Raw genomic sequence first — 13,106 nt, 5'->3', positions numbered from 1 at the left:
CACACATTGACACTGACTAAAGCTAGGCAGCACTGCTACTTTGCCCACCATTGTTTGGTTTTGTTTTTTAACCCTGCAGAACCTGTTTCTTAAGTCAATGGTAGGAGTGTTTCACCACAGCTACAATTTGGAGGCTTACTGTCTGAGAGTCCCTCAAAGGTAAGCAATATCCAGTTTATTCTCAGGGTATTGAGAAATCATAGCCCCTAGGAAATATGAGTCGTAGTTGGTGGGATAGATTTAATACAAAAGATAATCAGTATTGTTGAAGATCAGAACCTTTCTTCACTGCTCGTGAGAGTTAAGTGGTGCAGCTACTCTGAAAGCACTATGACAGTTTCTCAAAGTTCAGGGTGGAGTCATTAGACAGTCTAGCATCTCCACTCCCTGATTTCAACGTCACTCAACAGAAATGAAAGCACCCACACACAAAAACGGGCACATGAATGCTTGTAGCTGTGTTATCCTTAGTAGCCAAGAGGTGGAAACACTGGCATGCCTGGCAAATGCTAAATGTTAATGGAAACGTAGTATGGAACACAATGGAATACACTTCAGTGATGAAAGGAGATGTAATGTTGACTTATGCTGTCTCTCAGATGAACCTTGAAAGCGTTATACAAAATGAAAGAAATCAGACACAAAAGATCACATATTGTATGGCTGTTTTGATTCGAAATGTCCTGGCTAGGCAAATTCACAGGGACAGAAAGTTAAGTAGTGTTTTCTAGAGTAAAGGTTTGTGGGGAGGCAGGTAGGAGAGTGATTGCTAAAACGTAAAAGTTTCTTTTTGAGAGGGCAAAAATATACTAGTACTGTGCTAATGTTGCACTTATCTGTGACTCTTCTTCCTAAGAACCATTAACTGCTACCTTATGAATTGTTTGGTGCTTGGATTATACCTCACTAATGCTTTTATTTTAAATAAGATAGAATGCCATCAATTATTTCAGCGACCGGAATTTGGAACTGAAAACCCCAAATTTCAAATCCCCGCCGCCAATAAACTGGATGGGGTCGGGTGGGGGTGCTCCCGGGCTAGCCTGGCATGTGAGGTATCCTCGCCGCCCGCCGCAGCAGCAGCAGCAGCGCTGCAGAGGTTAGTCGGGGACTGTGTAGGACGCGGCTCTCGCGGCCTCAGGTCACCGCGCGCCCCTCCTCCGGGCCTGAGTCACGGCGTCGTCCGAGTCCCCACGCGAGGATGCAGCGGTGAGCGCCGGTCCGGACGCCGCGGGCCCTGGGGCGCAGCGTGGGGGCTCTCGGCCGCCCCGGCGCCGCCGCTGGGGAACTGCTCGGGACAGTCGGCCGCCTGCGCGCCCCGGGCCTCCATGGCGTTCACCCGGAAGAGGCAGCGCGAGCAGCAGCTGCAGCTCTACTCCAAGGAGAGGTGCGCGGGGCGGGAGGCCGGGCCGGGCGGCCAGCACCGGGGCGCTCTCCCGCAGGCCGTGGCCGCCTCCCGGGGTCCCCAGAGCCGCGGGGTGGACCCGGGTGGCTGGGGTGTGCGAGACCCCGGGACGCGGAGGCAGGGCCGGCCCGGCGTGGGAGCGAGCAGCCGGCGGCGTCTCCCCTCCCCCGGCGCCCCGCAGCCGGCCTGCGTGGGAGGCTGTTGGAGAAGCGCGTGCGGCCGGACGGTCGCGGTCACCCGAGGCCCACGGAGGACGTGGGTAAAGCTCCGGCCTCGCTCTGCTCCCGTGCCCTTGCTGGAGAGCGCACTTCCGCCCTGTGTGTCCTTCCCAGCGCGTTTTCCTGTGGCCCACACGCCTGCGGGGAACCCAGCTGTGCTTCCAACGGGAGGGAATGAATGCGGGCTAAATCGGTTGCGCAAACACCGGGTTTGTTTGTAGGAGCCGCAGTAGGACTGTCACATTGTCGTTCAGTGGTTCCAGCAAAGCAGGCTATACCTGGAAACGCAAGTGCGGCTTTTAAATCTGGGTGGATTTGAGGAGTCTACACCTGTAGCTACTGCTCGACCCGCATGCTTCCTTCATCCATTCATCTCTCTTTAATGTGTAATGGGCTGGCCAGGTGTTCCGTTCTGAAATTGCTTTTTCTTCCTGAGTTTAAATGGGATTTCTTTGTCTGGCACCAACGACTTGTTGGTGCTCTATATTACATCCACACCAACGTTTTAAACGCTTAAATTGTTGTGTTCTAGGACTTAATAGCCATTTGTAACAATCCTGTGGCTTCAGTGATGAACAGGAAAATCGGGAAGGCGGTGTTTTGTCTTTTAGGTTCTGATTTATTTTAATCCTCCTACACTGTTTTGTAAAATTAGGGGGAATCTGCCCTTGTTACTGTTTTATTTACTTACTAATTAGGCTCGCAGTACCCCAAGGTAAGAGTTGTCCTAGCCCAAGCATTTATCAGCTCTCAGCATCAACTATTTCCTACTACTTCCTGATCACCCTAAATTTTTAATGTCTCTGCCAAATGGTTTTGCAATCTTAGGGTACACTTCATAGATATATATGAATTAGAGGGGGCATTTCTGACTGTGAGATTTGAACTTAAACCAAGCAGTTCTTTAAAAATCGTAGAATTCATTAAAAAAAAATAAACCGACCAACTTTTAAAAGTTAACCTTGGAAAACCCAACCTTATTGAGACGGAAATTTACCATTTCTGCACACGTGGTGTCTCTCGGCTTATCTGTTATTTGGCAACGTTGAGAACAACTGGGCAAGATGATAAAGGCTGCCAGCTCCAGCTATCTCAGAGAACTGTTCCTTCTTCCCCCCCACCCCCACCCCCCACTCCCCGGGGGATGGGGAGCCCGGAGGCTAGCTTCAGCAATAACCACAGGCCCTCACTGGCCCCTCTCATACTGAATTAGGGACTCGTAGATTTCAAGGCCAGCAAACAGTGACCTCAGAGAACTGAGAGAAACTGGAATTAACCTACTATGTTCCTCTGATTGCTGGTTCCACTGTGGTTCGAATACATTATATTTTCCATCAAAGTAGATGTAGCCCCTGACTGGGAGATTCTGCAAGGGCACTTTGTTTGGTGGGATGGAGGTGACGGGTTGGTGATACTGTGTATGGCATTTAAGAGGACTAAAGGAAGAAGGTCACTGTGATTGTTAGGTACAATATGAGACACTCGGTTAGATATTAATTTCATGGTTTTTTAGCATATGTCCCATGTAGATTTGGGAACATATTATACCAAAAATTAGTATAGACTAAGTATATTGTCTATCTAAAATTCAGCTTTACCTGGACATCGTGTACTGGAATTTGCCAAGCCACACAGCAATACACTCAGACTTCTGATTTGAGTAAGCAGGCACTGGTGCTGTTTGCTGAAGTTTATAGAAAAAAATGGTTTAGTCATTTTCAGGAGTAGAGAGCAAATGGATGGTTAGTTCAAATTAAATGGTCTTGTAGCCCTAATATTATATCCGGAGTCGTATTAATTTTACTGGTTATTTTAAATGCCATGACAAGATGTTGATGAAGGCAAATGAAAAAAGTAAAGAGACAATTCACATATTTGAAATAGTTGGGCCTGAAAGAAATGGTCAGTGGGTAAGCAAATGAGGAGGTTCTACAAACTGCCACTGATGTTACTTCTATTTATGAATATTGCTATTTAAATTTTTGTCTTCGAAACTCTTTTCATCTTAGGTGACGTAGCAGTTTAGATAGCCGAGACACCACATGCCTCGAAAGGGAGAGCTGTAGTTCTGTTTCTATAATGTAATAGAGTGAACAGCTTTGTGATTTGTAAGCTGTCATTTCAGGCTAAAACATTAGTGAGTCCTAATCTTCTGTTGTATGCCTAGATGCTACCTTAATCATTCACAGGCCTTCCAGACACTTCCACTTCCACACTGCTCCAGGTAGTGTGTGGATACATAATTCCTTGGTTATGCTGACACTGATTTTATTTTACTCAGCGTATTTGGTTATCAATTGAGTTTGAATTTATTAAAAAATACTTTTTCATAATACTAAGAGATTTGCTATTCTCCTGTGTGATCTTCCACTTCCAATGTGGAGCATCCAGCCTTCTATTTCCCTCTCATAGGCTATGCCAGGTATTGGGAAAGAAGAGACATTCCAGAACCAGCACCCAGTCAGTGGGGAATGCTAACGGATCACAAAAATTGTGCCTTTAAAGAAATTGGCTCATCTTTCCCGCATACAAGTCAATGAGAGAGAAAATGGACATTGCAAATATTTTTGCTAGCTTAGAATTTACATTGGCTTCATCAAAAATGTATAGGACCCCATCTCCTTATATCGTTATTATGTCAAATTAACTTATTCCGAAACGAGAACCTACCCACAAGTGGAACTTGGGGTTTGTGCTGCATGTTTGCGCCAGCTCTGTCTTTAAAGTGGGTTATAAATAGGAGTAGACGTGTAAGGACTCAGTGCTTCATTTTAGTTTCTTTCCCTCCATGCCGTCCTCCCGACCCCCAGCCCTATTCTTCTGAGAGATCGGGTCATCTATAGTGCAGGCTGGACTTGAGTTATTGGTCCTCCTGCCAGCACTTCCCAAGTACTGTGATTACAAGCGTGCATCGTACCCAATATTGTATTAACCACGGCACAGTGGTGCTTCCCTTTGTTGCTATGGTTGGTGTACTGGGGATGGAACTCAGGGCTGCATGCATGGTAGATAAACAACTTACCTCTGAGTTATATCTTAGGCCTGGGTTCTTTTAAATAGCACCATGGTCCCAGTTTTTACTGCCAGACAATCTAGAAATTGTGCTGACATTTAACTTGAAAGATTTTGGGAAAAATTTTTTTTTACTTATTTTTTTCACTAGTGCTAAGGATTGAGCACAGTGACTTGTAGGTGATAGGCACATATTCTATCCAGTCCTGTACTTACTATTAATTAGTATCTTAAGAGAAACTTTGAATTGTTATCTTTTTCCCCGAGTGAATCTTTTAGGAACATTTAATAACCTCACTGTTTCTAGTAATATTTTTTGGTCTGATATTAACATGGCTATGTTAAGGGGTTTCAAGTGATTTTCATTACACAAAATTTCCCATTTTTTAATTACTTCTATAACCTTGTTTTGTATATATTTCCTGTGAATAGTGTATTCTCTAACTTTAAACTTAAAAAATTACATTCTGTTTATTTATTTTGTGCACAGGTATGTGAGCACATGTGTGTGCATGTGTTTATGTGTGTATTAATGTGTATATGTATGCATGTGTGTATGTGTACTTTCATGTGTATCTGTGTGTGTGCATGTGTATATATGTGTGTGCGTGTGCATATATGTGTATCTGAGTGTGGATGCAGGTGTGAGTGGAGGTCAGCTGCAGGAGTCAGTTCTCTTTCTACCATGTGGGTCCTGGAGCTCAACCTTAGGCTGTCAGGCTTGGCAGCAAACACTGAGCCATTTGCTGGCCCCTTGTTGAGCTTTTTAGTAGTTCATCTCCAACCTTTGTCTTAAGAAATGTTCACTTATTATTGCTATAGATGTATCTCTGCTGTCTTCTTTGGCTTCCTCCCTTCCCTCGGCCCCTTCCTTTGGATTAAATGAAGTCCCTCTGTTCTCTTTTAATTTTTCTGCAGAGTATGGGCTTCTATATTCTAATTTCATCTTTGTTTTTTTGGTGCAGATGCTTGGAATTTTAATATTTAATTTGATACCTGAACCTAATCATTCTCCTTGCCTTCTCATCAGTCAATGTGCAGGCCTTGGAATAATTACTCCTGTTGTTCCCTACTAAATTATAGTCCACTGTTGTTCAGTTATACGTACACATTAGGCATTATGCTTGCCTGATTAATAATGGTGTAGCCTTATGTGCGTACTTGCTACTGTCTTTGATGGGTTTTCCTTCTTGCGTGTCATGTCTTCCTTATGGAAATTTTCTTTCTTAATAATATCCTGGAAAAGTTCCTCTGAGCAGGGTCTGATGACAATGAACTGCCTTTGTTTTTGCATGTCTAAACGTATCCTTATTTTGCCCTTGCTTTGAGAACAGTCCTGCTAAATGTATCGTTCCCTTAGCATTTTGAAAATTCTAAACAAAGACAGATGGACAAGGGATAGCCCCGGACTTGCTGGAGTGTCAGTAGGTCATGCTACTACTAGCAGAGACACGGTGTGGCACAGGTGTGCCCTGCTCTCTTCCACAGCACTGAGGTACCCCACTTTAGCACTTGAGATAGGGAGAAACTTGAACCTTGCAGAATGACCAGGGAGCAAGATGCAGCAGGTCATGCTTAGTCTCCTCAGGCAGCCCAGAATTTGTGGCTGTCTTTACCCTCACTGGGGACTGCCTAAATCTGTAAGATCTGGCAGGCTTTGGGGTATCCCTGGCTATAGTCGTCAAGCATGAGCATGTTCCCTGGCATCATCTGGGGGCCTAGGGTCTAACCCTGTGGACACCAGCATTGATGGCCTTAAACCCAAAGCCATAGCTGGAGTCTTGGCAGCTTTTTCATCTGCTACAGACCAGTAGTGCTGCTATTAAACTATTTATAAGCAGAATGTCTTCTCTGGATGCTTTGGAGGCCGCCTCTCTGTGGTGTTTGCTGCCTTATCCAGCCCTGCTGATTTCTTTAAACTCAGATTTACTTGGCCTGTTTTCTAAATGAGATCATCTAGTCAATATCCCCACTACATTTTGTAGTTGAACTTAAGTAATTAAGTAAATGATTTGACAAGATCTCATAGCTTAGTCGTGTGTGGTGGTTAATGTTGCTGCCTTGATTGCATTGGGAAGCCTCTGTGGACTCGTCTCTAAGCATGTCTGAGGACGTTCCCAGAGAAGATCAACAGAGAGCAAGATGCATCCAGAATGTGAACGGGCTTTATGTGGTGAAAGAGGAAAAGGAAAGGGCCTGTTAGTACAGGGGTTTTCGCTCTGGGTCCTCGAGCATTGATGCTAACTGCTGCTGCTGCCTCCCTGCTAAGGTAGACTAATACCTGTGAAGCCCTGTGTCACACGAGCGAAACTAACACACCAGGACTGAGTGCAAACTAGCATTAGCACCAAATCCTTGGGCCCACATTCAGCCTTTGTCCACTGTGACTTACTGATTCTGTTTTAAATTCAGCGCATGCGAACTGCTGGGCAACACCTACTGTTTTGGTCTCTGAAGTTTAAAATGAGTTGGGATCTTAGTCTCACTTCGCCCCACAGGTCATCAGCATGAGCATGCCTGGAGCTCGCTAGCCAGGAAGAGGTATGCGCGCCATCCCTGGTGCACATCAGAATCTCCATTTACCAATCCTTAGATGATTGTGTGCACTTGAAGGTGGGAGACGATCAAGATAGTGTCCCTTTGGCATCCAGGCTTTCTGTCCATTAGCTTGTTCTTTCCAACTATTTCTTTACCTCTATGATATCCTGAAGGCCCCTGAGATATGGCGGGGTGTGTGTGTGTGTGTGTGTGCGCGCGCGCGCAGATTGCGTACAGGGCCCCAAATATGCCAGGTAAGCACTCCACCCCAGAGCTCTATTGGCCAGCCCACAGGCCTGAGTCTTGATGAATGAGAAAGCTGAAGACTTCTAAACGCACTGGTAATACATCTACCTTTATCCTCACAGGTTGTGGAGACTTGAAATTAAAAGCACCAGGCTTTATGGGTAGCGTCAATGGAAGGGGTCATGTTAACTGGGCTGGGTTGGAGGTAGTTATGTCACCCATTGAGAAGAGAGTATCATTTGCTAGAGTCCAGTAAGGCATGGAGCGTTAGCCATGCTCTGCAGGGGAAGGGCAGCAAAAGTCAGCTGAAACAGTGAAATTGGTTTTGCTAGGGAACCACAGCTTCTGCGGAGGAAGAGGGACGGTAATTTACGTGGGGCAGTGGGTACTGGAACTAGACATACTGTTTCATCTCTCAGATATTTCTATGCAAATTTGTAGAGCATGGATAGCTCGACACTAATTAGAGACACCTGGGAAGAGGGTGCCTCAATCCAGGAAGTGCCTCCATCAGATTGGCCTGTGAGCATTTTCTTGCTCGCTAATTAGTGGGGGGTGGGGGGGCCTAGCCCACCGTGGGTGATGGTACCCAGGACAAGTGGTTCTGGGTTGTACAAGAAAGGTGGTTTTACATGAACCTGGAAGCAAGCTAGTGAGCAGTGTTCCTCCGAGGTGTTTCTTGATTTCCTGCCATCAGGTTTCTGCCTTGAGTTTCTACCCTGGTTTCTCTAAATTAGTGGTTCTCAACCTTCCTAATGCTGCAGCCCTTTAATACAGCTCCTTATGTTGTAGTGACCCCAACCATAAAGTTATTTTCATGGCTGCTTCATAACTGTGAGTTTGTTCTCATTATGAATAGCAGTGTAAGTATCTGTGCTTTCCAATGGTCTTTTATTAAAAATAAAGAAAAGAGGTCATTCAACCCTTAAGGGGAGCCTCACCCAGAGGTTAAGAACAATTGCTCTAGGTGAGCTGAGCAATCAGAAATAAAAATTTTCCTCCCTAAGTTGTTTTTGGTCTTGGTGTTTATCACAGCAACAGAAAGCGGTGAGTTCTGAGCACCAAGAAGCACAATCCCTGTCAGTCTGTGGATTCAGGACCAGAGTGGGTGGGGCCCACACAGAGAGGACCTTTTGGAAAGAGGAACAGACATAGCACACTTAAATTCATTCATTGCCGACCATGTCAGTGGATGGAAAAAAGTGACAGATGTGTACCTGGGGCAGAGCAGAAGACAGGAAGTGGCAATACTGACAAATGCCGAGAAGCTTCGTTGAGCTAATTACAGCACCTCACTTCCCCTTTTACAGTTTTAACTTATCCCTATGCAGAGAGCTTGGGAGGTTCACTTAAATCTGAACATTAAAGAGAAATTAATGAACCAACTAACAATGAAGAAACCTTCAAAAAAAGCAGTGATGCAAGGCTACCCATTTGATTCAAGGGATGGAGGCCTTACCTAAACCTAGATTGTAAAGAAAGTAGCACTGAAAGCTTCAAGTAAAAAAAAAAAGTGTGTGTGTGTGTGTGTGTGTGTGTGTGTGTGTGTGTGTACATATACATATATGTCCATTATTACTGGACAGTTCTGGAAAACATTTTCACCCAAGAAGTATGCACTATCATCAAAAATATAATTCAGTCCCTCTAGTCCAAATTACCTTTGCTGGAGAGTTGTAGAAAGCAAGGCAAGCAAACACAGAATGGCTTTATAATAAATAGTGTCCCTCCAAGCTGTTTTGCAGATCTGAGTCCAGAAGTTACAACCGGCTTCAAGAAAGTTGGGGGCTCCCCTGAATGGAGGCTTTAAAAAACTTTTGTAGGTTAAAAAAAAAAACAAAAACATTTCTTGAAGTTGTGTTTGAAATGAGAACGTATGTAGCTATTGGGCAGGACAGAGAAAATGGCTCTTCTTTTGTACTCTTTTCATGCCAATGGCCTTCATCTAAAGGAGACTTTCATAAGATGTGGAGGAGGAGGGTGCAGAGGACGCCGGGGTCTGCTGCCATAAGAGTGCAGGAGAGTTTGAGGCTAGGATTGCAGTTGACTGGGAACGTTGAGAGGCGCTGGAAGAGCGAGTGTGCATGCACTAGCTGGTGTTGGTTCTAGATGGACAGATTGGTCACACACCACAGAAAGAGGAAGCTGTCACTAATCTCCAGCATGAATTACCAGTGAAGTCCTGCCCTGGCACTCTAATCTCTGTTGGCAGAGTTCTGATTGGTAGGTAAAAAATGAAGTAGATTTCCATCACCTTCACTTGGGCCGAGGATAAAGTGTTTCCATTTTGTTGTTTATTTTTTTAGTGTGTGTGTGTGTGTGTGTGTGTGTGTGTGTGTGTGTGTGTGTGTGTGTGTGTGTATCTACAAAATTAAGATGGAAGATTTGTGTTCATATAGTTAGATGGAATCTAATTTAGGTAACTATTGAGAGTCTGAAAAGAATTCTGCAGAATATGGTCTTAGCATGCTGGGTGCTCTGAGCTAAGGAGCGGGATAGGCCTCAGAAGTGAGACCTCTGACCTCCTGCCTCTGTGCCCTTCTCTTCTGAAGTGAGTCATGACTCCAGAACTCCCCTTCCCCATGCTGTCTCTCAGTACCTAAAGCCCTTCTCCCTTAGCCAGCCACAGAAACTAGAAAGGCCAATTTCTGTTCCTCTCTTGAAGACTTTCCCTGTGAGGGTCCTGACTGTACACGCAGAGGCCAAGAGGACTCTGAGCAGAGCTGTTGTTGAGTTCCCTTTCCTGCTAGGACCCCTTTGTCCTTCGCCTTTCTGCACAGCTGTCTTCCTTGTCATGTCTCATGGACTTTACCATAAACGGGAGGCAGCTTTCCCTAGATCTTTGGAAGGCTCTCCTGTCATGTAAAACTTTGATTAAATAAAGTTGCCGCACTCTTCTCTCACATACCTGACTTTGTTATGGAGTGTTGAGTGTGACTATTAGGATGGACAAGGACAGATTTTTGGCTGTTTCTGCCCCTGTGACTCTCTTCAGACTTTGCTAATGTTTGGGGGTGCAATAGCATATCCAGTGTGCTGTCACCAACTGTACTCTTGCTTTGTATGTCTGCCTGTTTTCTTAATCTCCTCCTTACTTCAGAATCTAAGAAGGGTTTTGCTGTTTTGTTTTGTTTTAACAGCCAGTTCATTCACCCACCTCTCTAGTAGGAATAAGGAGTGAGTTTGGGTATTCAGGGTAAGGTTGGCAAATCCCGGACAGTGTGGCTTTCCTGTGTCCTCTGCGGTGCCACCCAGGCGTCAAAGCACTTTTTCCATTGAACTTGTGCTAGATTTACATGTGTGACCTAGATACAGATCTAACTAGTAAACACGTGGACCCACTATCAGCACGATTGGGAATAACTGTGGAGCCGCTGTGCGTGCCACGACTCACATCCCTCTGCCTGTCTGAAGTAAAGTGACTGGTCAAGTGTTAAGCATATGAATATGTCTTAAATTTCAGGTGATGTGAGGATGGAATGACATGTGTTTGTATATAATATATAATATGTTATATGTAATACATATATAATATATAATATATTATATGTAATACATATATAATATATATAATGACTTGCTAAATGAGGAAATGTATCTAGAAAATGGCCTATATTCTATAAAGATGGGCTACACTAATATTATCCATGGCCATGGGCGCAAGTCTCCTAGAGAATCTATGGTTTGCTATAATACCAATGTGCTAGAGCACAGAATCATGAAACTGCAAAAGAGTGACTTTAAGGTGTTTTAAGCGTTAGGTTTTTTACTTCATAGCATATTGTTTAGAAATTATAGTTGAAAGTTAATTGAAATAATTTTCACATAGGAAGTACTTAAAGCAGATACCAGTAAATACTTCAGGGAAAAACAGCAGCTCTTTAAACCAATAAAAGCAGTATGCTTTGGTTACATTCCTTCTCTGTAAGTTTGCATTTCTTGCAAACTGTAAGTATTGATAAAGGAAGAAAACCTTTAACTTATGATAGATTTAGTGCTAAAAAATGGATATGCATATCCATTAATTACTATGTGGGAGAAGAACTGTTTTGGAAGTACTCTCTTCCCTAGCCAAAAAATTATGCGTGTGTCTTGTTGAAGAACACGTACTCTGCTTTCCGCTTTCAGTGGGAGGAATGGGGACAAGAGGGGACAAAAGGACAGACTGCAGACCAGCCCAGTGGGTGCAGCCACAACTGTAGTGAGTTAGCTCCTGCCTAGTGCCTTCCTGGACCTTACCTGACACATCAAAGGAAGCCCCCCCCCACTCCTGAATCCCATGACTGTATTGAATCAGATGGACCAGGAGCATTTCTGCCCTATGTTCCATCAAGTTAAGCTTATGACTAATTTTTTTTAATAAACTGGAGACTAAACTGAATTTATGACTAATTCTTGTTCAGAAATTTTTAAATGGAGACCAGATCAATAAAACTTAGATGGTAAAATTAGCTCCTGCACTTAGTAGTTGTAATCTCACAAGTCAGTCTTATGGGTCAGGTTATCACTCAAGGATGTTGATTAGAGTGCTCTGACTTCTGTTCCTCGTGTTGTCTCAGCCCTTCAAGTATTATGTCTTTCCTACGTGTTTGGTTGTCACTCTGTCATGGCTTGTATTCATTACGTCTTGACCTTTCCTCAGACCCCGCATTGTCTCTGGTAACTTTGATTTGTATTCTTCTGCTGGTTTCCATCTTGTTCTTTCACGTTCGAAGCTACCGATCTGGGAGTGGCTTTTCCAGCTGACACCTGCAGGTACTGGATTTGAGGGAGTCCCGTGCTTGCACTGGATTTCTGATGTGTGGAACCATCTTGTGAGGCTTCTGCGCCGATTTCCGTGTGCAGCTAGGTCTCCCATCTGCTTCTGGCCTCCCACAGATTGGCTCCCATCACTTCCTTGCTTTGATATGTCTCTAGTTTGCTGTCCTCTTTGGGTTGTTTTGTTTAAAAGTGCTGTATTCACATTTTGATTTTGTTCCAGGAGGAAGCAAAATCAACAATATTCAGTGTAATCTACATTTAATATGGGCATCTTCCCCCAGGACAGCAGAACCTCTTATCTCTCTGAAGTCTGATGCTGTCAGAAAGTTTTCTCCGTGACCCTAGTTTCTTTCAGGGTGTCCTCCCCACACTCTGCAGCTTCTTTTCACTCTTTGGCCTTATGCTTATTTCTGTGGCAGTTCAACTAAATTATTACTTGAATATTTTAGCTGTGTGTGTGCTTGTGCACACCGTAGTGCGAGGGTGGACAGCTCTCAGGAGTAAGTTCTTTCCTTCCACGGGGGTTCCAGGGATCACTCAGGCTTGAGCAGCAATCACCCTTATGTGAAACATCTCACCACTTTACGTTTCTGCCATGTCTTCCTGTTAAAGTTCAAAGCACTTACAACTTAGGAACTGTACAATTCAGCCTATTTGTTTTATTTTACTTATTAGACATGAGGTGCCTAAAACATCGGGTTGGCTATCACCATCCTCACTCGTGTCTCCTAGAGCTCATTGCCTCACAGGGGTCATAAGAGCTGAAGTCAGTGTGGGGCATGGTGTCAGGGAAGTAGGGGCAGGGAAACCTGGCTTGTGCCATGGGGGAAGGGGGAAAGGGGTAGTGACGTGAAAATTCCATGGGGAGGAAAGCAAGGTCTTCAAAAACAATTTCACACAGTTAGGAACTTGTGTAAGGAGAAAGC

At 44.4% G+C, this 13,106-nt stretch overlaps 1 protein-coding gene across 1 annotated transcript in view; it reads left to right on the top strand.

The window, feature by feature from the left end:
* The first annotated feature begins 1,076 nt into the window (after nucleotides 1–1,076).
* Nucleotides 1,077–13,106, top strand: part of Nsmaf (neutral sphingomyelinase activation associated factor) — a 56,972-nt gene continuing 44,942 nt past the window's right edge. Inside the window, exon 1 of the mRNA XM_051159943.1 lies at nucleotides 1,077–1,387. Within this exon, the coding sequence (XP_051015900.1) occupies nucleotides 1,329–1,387 (59 nt within the window). The 5' untranslated portion in view covers nucleotides 1,077–1,328. The remainder of the gene's footprint in view (nucleotides 1,388–13,106) is intronic.

Source organism: Acomys russatus, chromosome 2 (genome assembly GCF_903995435.1).
Source record: "Acomys russatus chromosome 2, mAcoRus1.1, whole genome shotgun sequence".
Classification (NCBI taxonomy): Eukaryota; Metazoa; Chordata; class Mammalia; order Rodentia; family Muridae; genus Acomys; species Acomys russatus.
The sequence above is the reverse complement of the archived record's forward strand: the minus strand, read 5'-3'. Positions and strand labels throughout refer to the sequence as shown.